Source organism: Apteryx rowi, unplaced genomic scaffold, assembly GCF_003343035.1.
Source record: "Apteryx rowi isolate R43461 unplaced genomic scaffold, aptRow1 scaffold_450, whole genome shotgun sequence".
Lineage (NCBI taxonomy): Eukaryota > Metazoa > Chordata > Aves > Apterygiformes > Apterygidae > Apteryx > Apteryx rowi.
The window spans coordinates 421,636-437,634 of NW_020450706.1; the positions used below are offsets into that span (position 1 = coordinate 421,636).

General features: G+C 42.3%; 1 protein-coding gene across 7 annotated transcripts in view; it reads left to right on the forward strand.

Moving 5' to 3' along the window:
• FARP2 (FERM, ARH/RhoGEF and pleckstrin domain protein 2) overlaps positions 1–15,999 on the forward strand; it is an 89,576-nt gene that overhangs the window by 58,342 nt on the left and 15,235 nt on the right. For all 7 annotated transcript variants that reach the window (XR_003255447.1, XR_003255446.1, XM_026077355.1 and 4 more), the window contains 4 exons: positions 4,233–4,411; positions 12,999–13,088; positions 14,366–14,499; positions 15,639–15,720. Coding sequence is in view for 5 of the 7 variants with exons in the window: in XM_026077355.1 (XP_025933140.1) it covers positions 4,233–4,411; positions 12,999–13,088; positions 14,366–14,499; positions 15,639–15,720 (485 nt within the window). In the remaining 2 variants the exon portion in view is untranslated. The remainder of the gene's footprint in view (positions 1–4,232; positions 4,412–12,998; positions 13,089–14,365; positions 14,500–15,638; positions 15,721–15,999) is intronic.

The window sequence follows — 15,999 nt, forward strand, 5'->3', positions numbered from 1 at the left end:
AAATTGGTGTTATGGTTAAAAAAAAAAAAAAGCAGTCTAGCTGATTTTTCTCTTACTCAATTTTTTCTAGTTACAGAAAATATCTGTAATTTCTCATTTGTGTTGGTTTCTTTTTACTGCTGAGGCTTGATCAGTAAGCTGGTTGCATCTCCCTAGCATGCCCTGCTGCCGCTATGCCTAACGCGGTACCCGAAGCTGCTTTGTGTTAATGCAATAATTTGCAATTCAGACCTAAAACCTGGCTACTGTGTGCTTTCTTCCTCGCTTTCCCTGGCGTTGCTGGCTGAACGAGCACTTAGTTCCTGGTGTCAAGTAGCAGTTTTCCAAAACTTTTCCTCCACTACCCACCTCTCTGAAGATTGCACTGGGCAAAGAAGTGTCTTCCCTGTAAAATGCCTAGGAGTTTAGTGAAGATATCGGCAGCATTTCTGATAGCCTGGCAAATAAGAAGCGTGTGGCTTCTTCTCCAGCAAGGACAGTTCTAGATGATTGTGAATGAAGTTTGGATATGCGAATTGAATTTAAATAGATTTCCCTTGGTCAAAACAAAAAAAAAGTGTGTTAACTTTAATATCAGTGAAAGGGATGGGAGTCGAATACTCTTGAAGAAAATACAAGGTAAGGTAATGCTTACAGCAGCTGGTTTAAAGGCATTTAAAAAAGGCTTTGAATTTGAGCGCAACCCCTCACGTCTGCATACACTGAAGATCAGTCACTACTGAAAAATAAATTCCTGCTCCAGGCAGAGAAAGCATTTAAGGTGCGTCAGTAACTGACACTTCCCCCAGATGTTTCAGTGTTTCTCTCGGTGAAAAGCAGAGTGGGCATATATTTGTATTAAGTCATAGTTTCATATATTAGGTAGAGACCATCACTTTTTTATAGCTGAACGACAGAGGAACGCAGCATAAACAATTATAAAAAAACAATTTATCGATATTATGTAGTAACTGCGCACGATACGGCTAGTTATCCTCAAAGTCCGTAGCTGTGTTTATCCAAACTACAGTGCTGTTGGAATATTTTGCACTTAGCCTTCATGTATGCATTTTATTTTTATTCGTGCTGGTCTTTTTCAAAATTGTGTGTTTTTCTTTGCTTAAAACCTATCCAGTTATAACTAAATAGCATGCGCATTTTGATCTTCCCGTCAATACTTCTGCCTAGTTAGGAGTTTCCTCCACTGAAAAGCTATTGAGAGCATCAGCCACCTCTCAGACTGTTGCSTAGTTTCTTCCTCCACCACCCCTTTCCCGGGAGAATACGGAGTTACCTTATAGCTTGTCTGCTTGCCCCGGAGCTCCCCCTTTGCTGCTCCGGGAGAGAAACGCTGTCAGGCATGTGAAAGGACGCTGAGAACGAAAATTTCACTGCACGCTTGTAACATCGTCTGCCAAGATATGTCGTCGTGCGTGTTTATATGGAGCATTTCAACAGCATGCTCCGGATAATAAACCAGCACAGGCTGCTGCATGACATCGTGTAGTCTCTTGTAGAAAAGACAAAACTGAGGGTGCTAAACTAACCTGGGAGCATCCCGTTACAGGAGTTGCCTTAACTGGATACCGCTGCTTGCAAACGGCAGTTGCGACAGCTCTTCCGTGAGTTCTTCGTTGTTTTTTATSCTAGGGAAGTAAATGATAGGCTACGTGGTGTCTCCCTTTGACTGCCAGTACGCAGGGCAAGGGCAGGGCTGTCCCGGAGACTTGCCACCGGCGAGGTGATGGACATTTCCATCTGGAGGTGGGCAGAGAGGAAGCCGTGTGCTTTTACGTCTCGGATTCTGTTTATTGTTTCCGGCTTCCCGATGGGTTGAACGTGCCTTTCGTTTTCATAATTTACGCTGGCTTCAGGGAACAGGGATCTCGATGTCAGATACGAGTGAGCGAGCGTTTAAAATTAACTTCATGGCCATCTTCTCCTGTTAGCRGTGCTAAGGTAAACACTAGAACAGCTAGGCAGGCCGCGGTGTTTGTCTGTAGCACATGACTTCTGCTCCCCATGCGTTTGGACATGGCAGACATTGAGAAGACTACAACTTCGGCACGTGTAGCTAGAGGAGAAAGTCAAGAAACTCCTTACTTGTGTAGAACTTGTAGCTTATTTATTTATTTATTTATTTTAAGCTGTCTTCTATCTTGTTGCAGCACCTCCGACAAGTAAAAGCAGACTCCCAGTAAACTGCTGTCTCCGTAATGCTTTTGTACATGAAACAAATATTAGGCTTTGTTACTTTCTTGGGTTAACATTAAAAGCGGTTGGAACGACGGAAATGCTCGGGCAGAAACAATCCGCGCTCCAGAAAGACTTTGCTTGACCAGTGTATTAATAGTTAACTTTGCAGCCTCGATAATCTGAATCTCTTCCAGGTGACTGAGTGCAGCAGTGTTTAGCTTCCTGCATTTGTCAATGTGAAAACACGCACTTCTGCTTCCTCATCATTGTCATGCTGCAGCTACGCGTTTAAGTGGTTTTGCTTCCTGAGCCAAAGAACAGCAACCGACTCCTGCCAATAGCGAAGCAAAAAGCTCCTAAGTGCTTCTCCTCCGGCACGCGTGCCGTGTATGCGCGTGAAGGGATACTAGATGTTCAAGGAGGGTCGTTTTTTTAAAGCCTTTTTAAATGATTTTTAGGCAGTCTGACAACAGCAAGAGAATTAACGTGGAAAGCTAATTTTAGGATTAACACAAAGGTTGCATGTGCCAAAGTTGTACAAAGTTGAATAGGGAGTGGGTGTGATGATAGGGAGGGAAAGAGTGATGTCAACCTGCTCTCCGTTTTCTGCGGGCAGATGGTAATTCCATGGAAAATAGGGATTTGCAGTTATCGGGCCAGGAAAATCAGTCATGTAAATCAAAGTTCATTTCAGAAATGGATACGGAAGAAGGAACCACTACGGTACAGTGTATTGTTTTAGTAGGTGTAAAGCAGTGTGGTCCAATGAACTGAGCTCAAGACTTTGATTTGGGAACTAATGAGTTCACATTTTTTGGCTTTGCCATTGTGTTTTTTTTGTTGTTGTTGGTTGGTTGGTTGGGGTTTTTTTGCCTTTGGTCGGGTAACTTAGCCCGTGTTGCTTTCTGCCTATAGTGCAAAATGAGTAATACTGTGGAGCGTTGCAAGCATGATTTAATGTTTAAACAGTATGGTAAAAGCGATAGATCCTGAAGTGCTGCTACCTGTTTAGTYGTTTGATCCAGTGAAGCTTGCATATTTATGACAGGGAAGATCAGAAAAAAAATAGTTGAGTTTAGTCAACAATTTTGTGGTCGTGGTGTGAATAGTTGGGATGTCTGCTGTCTTTGTTTGGTCCCAGAAAACAGATTTCACCATGGACCCCAGCGGGTGTCTGCATGCTGTTTCTAAGGAGTCTGCCAAAGGGAGGAGAGCAACTGCTGTTAGTAGGCTTAAATTCACTGCATGGTGGTCTTATCTGTTGGAAATCTTTAAAGGATCCACAAATCAAAAAAAAAAAAAAGATTGAAAATCACTAATCTAGAACAAAGCATTGCATATTACTCCTGTTGCGTGGCAAAACATGTCTGAAACGAGGTAGTATCCATCCAGTTACAATTCTTGTCTTACACAGTGCCTCAAAACCATTTCTCTTTGCTGAGATCAGGGTCATATTCCATTCATACACTTAGCGGAAGAGCTAGGAATGAAATCTAGTGCATGGTCCCTTTTTGTATAGCAACRTGTTTTTCTCCCATAGGTACAACTTTTGGAGATTCCCTGAACTCTGAATACATTTTTAGCTAATGTTGTCTTTTTGATTTTTTTTTTTTTTTTTTTTTTCTGGAGTGGAGAATAGCACAGTGATTTGTCCTTGCTTCTCTTTGGGGTGAAAATGGAATTCTTATTTTAAAAGAGGAAAAGTGTTCTTGTTACTGTAGTATAATCCTGTGTTGTGAACCCTATTACTCAACAAAATCCAGTGGGATTTGAGCAATTTTCCCTGGATGCTAAACAATTTACTCATTSCCCTAAATGCAGTTTTAAAGTATCTCTCTGTAAACTGCCACTCAATAGCTGGTTGCTCAAGAAGCTCCAATTAAAGAGATGAACACTTAGAAGTAGAGGCATGTTTGTTTGTTTTTTTTTCTTTTTCCCCATTATGTGAGATTGCATTTGTGGTTTAACAGTGGGTAATTGCATGTTTTAGGTAAACTATTTTTGAAACAATTTTTTTCTCTCCTTTTCTACTCCATCTTCTCCTCCTCCCATTCTAGGCTTCTCAGCGGACCATTCTCAGCTCTCTCCCTTCACATTGAAGAGTCCCCTGAGCTTGAACCCGGCGTTTCAGGTGAATTTGAACTCAGCTGGCCAGGGTTCATCTCCTCTTCTGAGTCCTGTCCTGAGTGATGCTGGTGGTGCCAGGATAGAAGATGATGATGAAATGAAACGTAAGGTAAGATAATGGCACCACAGAGAACTCAAGTAATGAGAAAAGCTTTAATTTCAGGTGAGGAACTGTGCTTTTTGGTCATTGAATATTGATTGCATGATACCTTGTAGGAACACAGATGTGTTTGGATGTTAGTGTTGAAAAATCCTGTGCTGAGGATTTAATCACATCTGTTTATCCTGCTGTTACTGCARGAGACTCCCATTGCCCTGCTGAGTGGTGAGGACATTCTCGGTGTCTCTTGCTGGAGTCAGATTTCAGTGTTTTAGCAGGAGCTCACTGCAGAGGGCTCCAGAGCAACAGGAAGGTGGTTTCACAATGTCTTTTATATTGCAGTATTTAAAAGGGTATATTTCAAATACACTTGATGTCTCTTTGACAGTAATGGTGCACTTGGTGCCTTTTGGGCTCTAACTGTGTTATATTAGAGCATAAAAACCACTTGCCCTTGTGTTGAAAGTGTTGAAAAGACAGTTGAAAGCAAGTGAACTGCTCAAGGTAGTTTTCACTAGGGAAGTACACTGAAGAGCAAAAAAGAAGGAGCTGTTGACTCTGGAAATCAGTTGTCTTTGGCTTATTCATTAACGAAAGATGGTGTCACACTGTGATATTAGCCCTTGCCTTAACTTTGCTGTGTGTTGTCAGATTTAACATGGGTCAGTTGATTGGACTGCACTGTCTGTGCGAAGCGCTGTGTCATGTTAATAAAAATGTGTTCTAAAATGATTTAATTTACCATYGTAGAGAATAGCATAGAGCTAACATTTGTTAATGTCTAAGGTATGTTGTTCTTAGGTTCTTGACTTCTATACGCGTTCTTGCCACATGTTCTACATCAGTCCTCCAGGCCATTCTTTCTAGGTATAGCGGGACCTTTAAAATGGTACTGAGGTATCTGCTTTTGAGCTGCAGTGGACCCAGGCTCAGCTTCAGCTTTCCCAACAGCGGGCATTGTGGTGACTCTGTTTACACTCACCCAGGCATCTGTGGTGGTCTGGCTTATTCAGAAGAGCTGACTATATCATTGGAGCTGCCCTCTCCATTGCTAATTCTTCTCTCTGCTGCGTGGTGGATAATGCTTTGGGCCTCACGCAAGCTTGAGACTTCTTTTCTGAAAACAGGGAAGCAAAAATGGCAGTGACTTCTGTGGGTGCAACAAATCTCAAAGCAGGAACAACTTTGTGTCCTCAAGATGTGCTTATGTTCCTTAGCCTGGACTTCTTTCCTTTCTTTCTACCAATAAGCACTGTTTGCCTTGACCATGAACTCCCCAGCTTCAGCACAGGAAGCTGCAAAGGTGAAGAAAGTGCAGGTTTCATGATGTGGGGCTTTCCTTATCTCTGTGGAGAGCTCAGGATTCAGCCCTGCTTTCCCAGGGATTCCCAGTTCTAAAACGTTTTTGGTCTGGAGGCCACCCCACCTTAAGTGTTTGAAACACAGAACTTTAGCTCTTTTCTGTGTGCTTCAGCACCACCGAGCAAGGCTCCTCTGCCTCAGTGATTGGTCTATATTCATATTCTCTGCTCACTCGAAGACTGCAGAGCCTTTCTGAAAGGTTTAAGTGAGTAGTGCTAATCCATAGATTCTGATTGCGGTCTCCCAGGAACTTCTCCAGAGTCTTATGTACTTTATGCAGCAGTCTGCTCTGGTCTGTGTGGCTATGCTGATGTACTACTTTGCAGTGCCGTCTGTTCATGTGCTTTGGTAAGGATTGGCTTCATGTACCTCCACAGCTTGTTGAAATGATAGACATGACCAGATGCCAGTGTGTGTTAAGATTTTTGTTTTTATTCATGCTGCACCATGTTATCAGGTTTTCACAGTGGTTGCTAGTAATAATAAGAAAGCAGAACCAGCCCCAGCTCATCTTTCTTAAACAATGACTCCAAGCATTTAAACACACTCAGAATAAATACATGCATGTGCGTGGGTGTATATGCGCAGACAAACACACACGCTTTTGCATGCACATGCTCTTTGACTACTTTTCAGATATGGATAACAAATTATGAGACTTTGCCCAGGTAGGCATCGTATTTGACAAACTTGCAATCCTTAGAGCACTGCATTTCTCCTGGTAAGACAGAGAAGTCCACCTAACGGCAAACATTCATGACCATTCTTCTGCAAGCTGCCTTGCTTGCTTGCCTTGCCTTGCTTCCTTGCAGAGAGAGCAGCCAGGTTTGTTGTCTCTTCAGTACTTGAGAAGAACCCAAGACTTTCCATTTCAGTGTGAGGAAGGCTCTGTTGTCCAAACTACCTTCCTTAGGGAGTCATTGGCCACAATGAAATCTATAGATTTCTGTGTAACCTCTAAGAAGCAGCCATCCTATTTACTCCTGCTTTTCTGCTCCCACCATCCAGTGGTCTAATCATCTTACCTCTGTCAGGATCCTCAGACAAGGTCACTGGCTCATGCCATTTGTTGTCATGTCTTCACCGTGTCTTTGACTGGGTGCTTTTTGGAGCTGTGCCACCAAGTGCAAGCTTGCTCGCTCTTGTTTCATCTCGGCTTGTTTCTTTTTGCAAACAGACTGGCTAGGCTGATGATGTGCACCATCTCCAATAACTACAGCATCTGGTTTGTCTCCTTGATCCCAAACCCCATTTCCCTGTTATTGTGCAATTGGTTATGCACACTTAACATGGTTTTAAGAAGGCTTGAACATCTTTATTCACAAACTCCAGCAGAGGATATTGATGATAGTAAAGCTGTGATAATACTGTTAGTTCGGCAAGAAGTTTGCAATCTCATCTTCCCCGAGGTGTGCACTTCCATGTTGGCATTCAACCATCCCACTAGAAGTATTTTCGGTTAGTTACAGGGCAGTGCAGTGTCAGCGCATACTCTTTCCTTTTGGTTTATTTCTAGCCTAGGTGGTCTTTGCCAAAACCCTGAAAGCGGCGGAGGCCTTTCTGAGAGAACGTAGCCTGTGCATACTCCCCAAACGGACTGGTGCTCTCATGAACAGGGGTAGATTAGCTGCTCCAGGCTCATAGCGAATGTACAGAAATCTCACCGATTTCGGAGAGCAAAGGTGCCGCTCTGGACTTAGTGCTGCCAAAGCTCGCTTCTGCCATGGCTGTTTTCTAACTAAGGGAGCCCTTCTGAGACCTGCAGTGCAGCTACACGGAGCTCCGTTCCTCCTTTGGCCAAGCGCTGCAAYGTGACAGAAGCATGTAGCTTTGGGCAGACGCTCGTCTCTTGGGCCTCCGAAGAACTGGTTCAGRTCGTGGGATAGTGCTAAGAATCACCCATAGGGTGGATGTGTTATAAATAAATGCTCACAGGAGAGAGGAAGGTTTCATGAGTAACTGGGAGTTGAGATAAAATTTTGTGGGTCGTTTGTCCCCACGCGCACACACACTTTCAGCCTCGCTATCTAATTTAGACTTACCGAGGTAGAACTGCTGAGGGCCATAAAAATGGGGCCTTTCGTGCCACATTTGTTGAGCAGATAAAGGGCATGGGCAAGGCCAAGGCCAGCAGGTACTATGAAGGTTTTAAAAAGCTTCAGTAATTTTTGTATATGGACATAACACAGTATTCATGCAAATAATGTGCCGTTTTACACAGAATCTCCAGATGCTAGCAAGTTATTTTTTAATAGGTAAGGCTGAGCTTGAAGTCTGTTTTTTGTGAGTTGGCATATGGGTTTATAGCTTTTCACTTTTAAATAGGTTTTTGACTTTGCTTGAGCAGGGGAGTTGGACTTAGATGATCTCCAGAGGTCCCTTCCAACCTCAACCATTCTGTGTAATACTTACTGTCATTTGTCTTTATAATAGTTATAACCTGGAGATAATGAACAGAAACTGCACTGTCTGTTCTAAATGCTGAAGTCCAATCCTTTCTACCTCATTTTTCAGAGTCTGGTATTTCAGCAGATTGAGTTCTCTTTCAGACCGAAACTAATTTATAAAAGTTACAAGCCTTGAAGAGAATTTCTTTATTGTAATTGGTTTTTAGCTTGACCAACTTCTGAGACTTCTGAGGCTTCACTCTCCATTCAGAAACAGTATTTTAAGTGGAAAAAAAAACASGCTGAAACCAATATGACAAGTTAAATTTCACAGCTGTTTTACAATTGCATTRTACACAAAAGATATAATTTTACAGTGGCGCTATTAATAGAGCTTTAGTTTTAAGGATAATGCTGCTGTAATTCTACTTAGTTAATCAGGGCATGCGTAGGTATTAGCTAATTAGATTTTATGTTCAAGACCTTGCCTGATATTTTCAATTAGATACCTTTATCTGTGCTGTGATATTATTTTAGTAAATGTAAGACTTGAATTGCGTTTTGCACTGTGGCAAAAAATTGAACTTAAGTTACCAGTGTTCAGCGGCCCCCAGTTTGTTTGTTTGTGTTTTCTCATGACCCCATGTGCTTGCTTAATCTGCAGCGTGAACCTTTTTGGAGGCAACTGCTCGTAGCTCCTTCCTCATCTTCGCCAAGTGCTGCGCTATTATCACTGCTAATGAGTGGTGGAGCCTGTGGCAGGCTAGTCCTCCGTTCGAGCTCCCTCGCGTCACTTGGAGGAGACAGACTGGGAGGATCTGAGACATCATTCTGCTTGGTACCTAATAATTAAAAGGGGACTTTGTGTCTGAAAAGGTTTGTGACCGCAGCTCTGTAGTATAAACGGTGCTGATCTTGTTACATTAGCGCAGGTATTTATAACCATAGGTGTCTCACCTGGTGGCAATGTTTTAAAAGGTTATTTTTTAAGTAGGCTGGGATACTGGCTTGTTTCATAGAGATAATGAAGGCAAGCAGGATAATTGAAATGCCTCATTAATGTCAGCTGCCCCTTTTGACTGAACATTTTACAGCAAATTCTTAAACTCTTGCCTTGTGAGCTTTCTGCTCCCACGTGTTGCTGTGATGCTGCTGTTGCTACACTGAAGCCTTTGGAAAGCTGGGTTTTTTCTTGTCACTGTGCTTTTTTCAAGTAACTGTGGTTTTCTGTCAGCGTAATGGTAGATTTCTCCTCCACCTTTTCTAATGGAAGCTGGTTGCAGCAATCCACTTTAATAGTACATGGAAGCTGATCCTGTCCCCCACCGCGAGTTATTTTTGACTTTGCTGAAGCCTAGTCATTGAAGTGAAAAGTTGAGCATTTTTGTGCATGCAGAATGATTTTTTACAAGACTTGATAGTTTCATGACATTGTAACCCAGAAGCAAAGCAGACAGAAAACTAGAATAGTCTCTAAATTCTTGCACTGCACAGCACCTGCTATCCCCGGGGTGTCTCATGGTCTTTTATTTTCGGCCAGCGTGTTTCTGCCTCTTTAAGTGCAGAGAGGAGCTCTTCATTCAACCTCACCTGCTGTTACTGCATCTCGTGAGCGTTTGAAGGTTTCCAGGTGTGATTGTGCACGCAGAGGACACTGAAATGCTAGGTTTTTGGGTGTCTATTATTTGCCTTGACACCTGCTGTGATTGTAGGGATGTTGTCTTTGGACTGGTGAAGCAGACCGTCTCCTGAGAGAGTCTTTGCGTTGTTTTTTTTCCAGGCCTGAACTGATTTCCTTTCAGTGCCTGAGCAGTAACGAAGGCATTTGGCAGATCCCCTTTTGCACTTTGAGAGCCATATCACCTTTCAGGGCTTCTGGTACGGTGAAGCTTGCTTTCAGAAGAAATGAATGACTGCTTTTTGCCCTACTGCTGTGAATGTGAGGCTTGCTTTTTTTTTCTTTTGCTAGTAACAAGCTACTTATTATTTTAAATCATTAGGTACTCAAAGCAGCCTACCGGTGCCTTAGAAAAACTCCTGTCTTTACATAATCTAGAGGACAGTCTGCAGGGAAAAGACMCACCAGTGTTATCTGCATCAGTGAAAAAAACCAAATCCTAGCTCTTGCTAGGACTCAACACAAATAAGGTGCGGTTAGGACTAATACAAGCCCAAAAAAAGGGGAAATTAAGGGCACCGAATTTCATCAGGGAGCAATTTGGTAAGTAACGAGAACCTCAGGGAGTAAACAAAAAGTGGTGATGCAATGACGAGAGGAAAAGGGAGAACACCTGGGAAATGACAAGCATTTCCCGGTACATCTCTGTGCCTCAAGGTAGCGTGCAGCCAGCTGGTGGATAAAGCAGGAACCGGCAGAACTGCTCAAAGTTAATGAAGAAGGATGCTTTAAAGTAATTAATACAGGCTGTGAAAAGTGATAAAGAGCAAGGCTCTGGACATGTATGTTTTTTGCGTGCTTTCGCATTCTCTAAGTGTTTAAGGAACAATCTGCAAYGATATTTTTGAGAGTGGGGGAAAAATACTCCAGTGAGGATCATAGCACAAGGTGTAACTGGAGGACGGGTTCTCTCCCAGAGCGCTCAAGAACATATTTAATGATTTGCCTCACTTGAGAGTAACTCCTTAAACAACTGTTTTAAACGTGCCTAAGAAAGCTGGCGTGGAAGAGGAAGATGACGGCAGCTAGAGCCGAGGTGAGAGGCAGCTGGGGAGACCCCGGGAGGGAGGAGCAGCGCTGAGGAAGGAGCYGAACCCAGGGGATGGGCATGAGCGCGCAGCGATTGCCGTGCAGCAGCAGCTCTGCAGCGGCTGCACGCGTGTTCCCCGGGGTCTCCTCTTGTCGCCGTCTGCGCTTTATTCCACGACCTAGCTTTCCTTTGCCTTTGGAAACTAGTTTTTCTAAGTCAATCCTTTAAGCCTTTGGCCCTAGTTGTGTGCCACGGTAGACTGTGCTGAGCCCAGAAGGAGGAGTACCCAGAACTGTGTTGCACAAAAGGCTGTCTCCTCTCGGTTAGCAATTCTTCTCACATTATATAAGATAGTGACGAAGTTGCAGGTAAGCTAGTACGTGTTGTTCAATCAGTTTAGAAATAGGTATGTTGTGGAAATGGTAAGAAGTGCTGCAAGAAGGAGCTGGTAAGTCAGATAAGAGAACTATGGCGTCTCAGGCCTTCGGAAAGGTTGGCAACATGACGTGACATCCTTTGAGGCTGTCGGCGGAGGATGCCTCCTTGAGGTTCCACAGCGTTTTGAAGGTTTGTAAATAACCCAAGACAAATTAAAAAAAAAAAAGTCTGAAGCAAAGTTTGCGAAAGGCTTTCCCTAGCATGATGTACGTATATGTACATTAAAATATACGTGATGGCTATGGAGTGAAGAGAGGCAAGGATGTCAAAGTATGTTCCCTGGTACCGCTAGGGAGGGGGTCGATGTGTGGAAATAGAGCAACTAGCATAAAATAAATGAGGTTAGACAGTTACTTGAAATAAATTGCATTTTGGGATACACGCTTCCATAGGTTCTATGTAGCTAGGAGGGACTTTACAGATACATGACTAAGCAGTTGGGGAAATGCTTGTCTGTGCGCAATATTAACGTGCAAGAAGCTGGAGTGCTCCAGAAACCCTGTGAATCTCTCTGCTGGTTGTGCTGGAGGGCGTTTCGAAGCGTCCGTGCTGCAGGACTCCCCAAACCCAGCGGCAATGCTAGCTCTTCTCTCCCGTTTCTGGACCGTTATTGCTAAAGGAGTTGCGACGGCGTGATTCTCGCGGTGCCCGAACCACCGCTCAAGAGGAGCGAGCGCTGGCAGCGTGCGGTGCCGAGTGTGTCCCAGCCGCGGTTCCCTGGAGAGCGACTGACCTTTCATGCTTTCTTGTCCCCGCAGTGCTAATTAAACTGGGTTTACTCGCTACAACAACTAATATAAAAGAGATTTTATTTTTTTTTAACTTGGTACATATATGAAAAGGGGGAAATAATTTCCAAACCTGTGATGGAGAGCGCCACGTTTTCACATGACTTAAATTGGTGTAGTGGCATTTATTTTTACCGGGTGAGGATTTGGTACAAAACCGAGGCACAGCACGGTGAGTTAAGGCGGCAAAGCAGCAGCTTAGTTTGTAATGTTTTTTAATAACGTGCATTTTCAAGCTAACTCTGATTTTTTTTTTTCTTCGTTGCAACTACAAAAAATCTGTTTTCACTGTTTCCTCCCTTTGTGCTTCAATGTCCGTTTTGTCCTTTCCTTTTTTTTAAATAGCAACCTGGTGTTTGGAAGAAGACAACTTCAAAGACAGTGGGATGCAATGATTGTTTCAGGGGTTTTTTGATGCGGGAAAATGAAATTTGAAAAACAGAACTTTTTCCAAGTGTAGATGCTCTTCCTCTTTCAAACTGTACTGTTCATAGTGATTTTTTTTTCCCCTCTGTTCCCCTTATAAACACCTACAGCTCTGTCACATCTATCCTGTCAGGATATCTGCTCTACCTAGAGCTATGGTGCATCTGCGTTCTTAGGAAAAACAGTATTCCAGCGGGAAGGTAGGTCTGTAGAAAAAGGCCTGAGATCCACCATGTGGTCCTCAACCTCAGCCTTCATGTTGACAGAGCAGTGGGTCACTATCATGACCCTGCAGCAACCGTGCCGCCAACGACTGATGTGATTATTTCTTAATAATCTTGGAATAGAAACAATATTTTATGGCAAATTCAGTGCTTGAGAATACAGTATTGAACTGTTAGCAAACACGTGTAAGATTTGAGCTTGTGCTAAGTAATAAATAGAGCATTTATATACAATACTGATTGATTACTTTGTTTTCTTTCAGCGCTATCCAACCGACAAGGCATACTTCATAGCAAAGGAGATTCTTGCTACAGAACGGACGTATTTGAAGGACCTGGAAGTTATTACAGTGGTAAGGGTTTAAAAATGTCTTTAATGTTTTTCTTTTTCTTACCAGACTTTTAATCTTTAATTTGGAAAAACTCGGAATTCCTTCCAGATAACAGAAGAAGAAAGCCCTATGATAAGGGATAGCTGTTGAGCCACGTGGATATTACCTTGTTTGTCACGTAGGTCCTCGTGGGAGAGCAGATATCCTCTCCGGACTTTTCTAATTAGTTCCGCTAGCTACATCTTATATGGTTTTGGAGTTTTAGGCAAATTTTATCTCTGAAAGCTGTGAACGCAGGGTTCTTAAGGATAGCCTGAAAATGCTGCTGTTCATTCAGCCTCAATAGCAGCCGTGGCCGTCAGCTCTGTTTATAATCTAGTGATCATCACTTTGGTATTCTTTCTGAAACTTTTGTCTTTATTCTCATGATCTGAAGGTACAAGAGATGACAATTTCAAAGAGTACTGAGGATCCATGCAGAGGGTTTTTTTTGTCTCCCCCCCCCCCCTCATTTTAAGGTGGGGATGAAGCCCACGTTGGACTAGTGAGTCCTTATTTGGATGTTGGCTCGAGTTTCCAAATCTTTTTTCTTTAAGAATTATTTGTTCACTTTACTCCAGGTTTCAACATTATGGCCATTGTGTTTCTATAAATTATTGTATTTATTTCCTCAAAGAGAAAAGTACGATTTCCTTATGTCATGCTTCTTCAGCTGAGATATCTTGCAAGAGTTCAGTGAGCGTCATCTCACTGAAATTCTTCCAACGGACTTCCCAGAACTTTCCCTAAATGACGGTGGAACATTTGGGACCTCAGATAGTTTTTTGGTATGTTCACATCCCTATGAGAAAGCCGGGAACTGAAAGTAATAAAAAAAGAAAAAAGAAAAACGGTATGTAAAACACACGCAATGCCTCCAGCAAAGAAATAACTTGTACAATGCTGCGAGTTTTATGAAAGGGCAGTTGTGTGTCTTTTGAAATAAAAGCAGTTGTGCTGCGTCAGTTGTGGGAACGCTCTAGTCATTCAGTAATTCGCTGCAGTTCAGAGCAGTTACGAAACCTCTCCTCGCTGGATTAAGAAACCTGCCTATGCCTGGGGCCAATAAAAAGCCTCGTATTTGCAGTGTTTGGCAAGGAAAGAACCGACATCTTCCTTAAATAGTTCTCCTTTCTTCCTGCTGTTGCCCTGTGCACACGCACTTTCTCCTCCCCCGTGTCTGCAGGAGCAGAAATTATCTGCTAGCTATAAATTTCTCAGATAGAAAAAATGATCATAATTCATGATGTTTCTTGCAGTGGTTTCGCAGTGCAGTCATCAAGGAGAACGCCATGCCAGAAGGCCTGATGACATTACTCTTCTCTAACATAGACCCAATTTATGAGTTTCATCGAGGTTTTCTGAAGGAGATTGAGCAAAGGCTATCGCTGTGGTAAGCATCAGAGCGTGAGCAATAATCAGGGAGGACCTTTTCCTGTGTCCTCACATCAAGACCGTATATAATCTGTATTTGAATTGGTATTTCTGCTTAAATAGGACCAAGGGAAAAATATTTTAATATGTGGTGATTTTTGAAAAGTGACCAAATAATTTTTGTAAAGCCCCTTTTCAAGCGCTGCCTTTTCTATAATATCCTGTGTCCATGTGAATTGTATGCCAAGCCAAGGTTTTGCGTAACGTTATCCGGTGGTGTTCCTCTAGCCTTAGAAAGCAGAAGGGACACAAGGTCAAAAAGATAACGTGCAGTCTATGGGATACCTTCCCGGGTAATGAATCTCCAGGTGAAAATCTAGAGAACACTTTTTTCTGTAAATAACATTAGAGTTGTTCAGTTATTGCAGCACAACTTATTTCTCATTTCAGAAAGTGGTTTTGGTCTTTTAACCTTTGTATTACCTTCTTCTGACCTGGGATGTAATATATTACAATGTATATACCATTCAGAAGGAGATCTTTTTTACTCCTCTTAAAGTGATGTTAATGTATTGGTTTGTTTTTGTTCTCTTCCTTTTTACGTTGGTGAACCAAATTATTTACTGTATACCTGACTGTTCTGCCTCACCTTGCAAAGCTTTCTGCTCTAGAGAGGACAAGCTAGATGCTTGTATAAGATTAAAGCAACCTGGATCTGGAGTAAGGGAAATGGAGAGATAGAGTAAATGAAAAATGAACAAAAATTAATTCATAAATTCAGGTGTGACGTGTTCAGAAGTCTAAAAGGTTAAATTCCAAAACAGCCTTGCATACCAATTCATTTCTCTTCCTGTCTCAGTTTTCTAAGCATGTCTTTTATTTTTGTTATTTTGTGCAGCTTCCATATTTACTGCACCACGTGTTCAACCCAAACGGTGAAATGGGAATGTCAGGCAGAGAAAGATGGATAGAGGAGGGATTAATCATAGCACGGCTTCCCTTAATTTTACCGAAGTAGTCCTCAGGTATGCAGATACCTGGGAAGCCTTTCTTAAAGATAATGTCCCAAGTACTACRGGGTTTAGAGAGAGTAAATAAGGATTTCTTGATCTCTCGTGTACTGCACCTTCTTATCTCATCTTTTTATATAAATTTCAGGGAAGGAAGAACCAATGCTCACGTGAAGGGAGATTATCAGCGAATTGGAGATGTCATGCTCAGGAATATGCGTACTCTAAAGGTAGTTAAAAGATTGGAATAATGGAATTTCAGGGTTACTCATTCATTTTTTTTCCTATTGTCAAGGATGGTAATTTGAGCTTCAGTATTTTCACTTGGCTTGAAGTGACTTACAAAAAATTATTGTTCATAAGCCAATTTAAAAATAAAACATAATAGGATATTTACAACAAGGCTGTATACCCTTGTTGCTCATTTTACCTCCTACACTTACATTGAGAAAAGGCTGCATGTTTGTTGGTTACTGAGCAGCCGACAAAGAAAAATTAGTTTATTAATT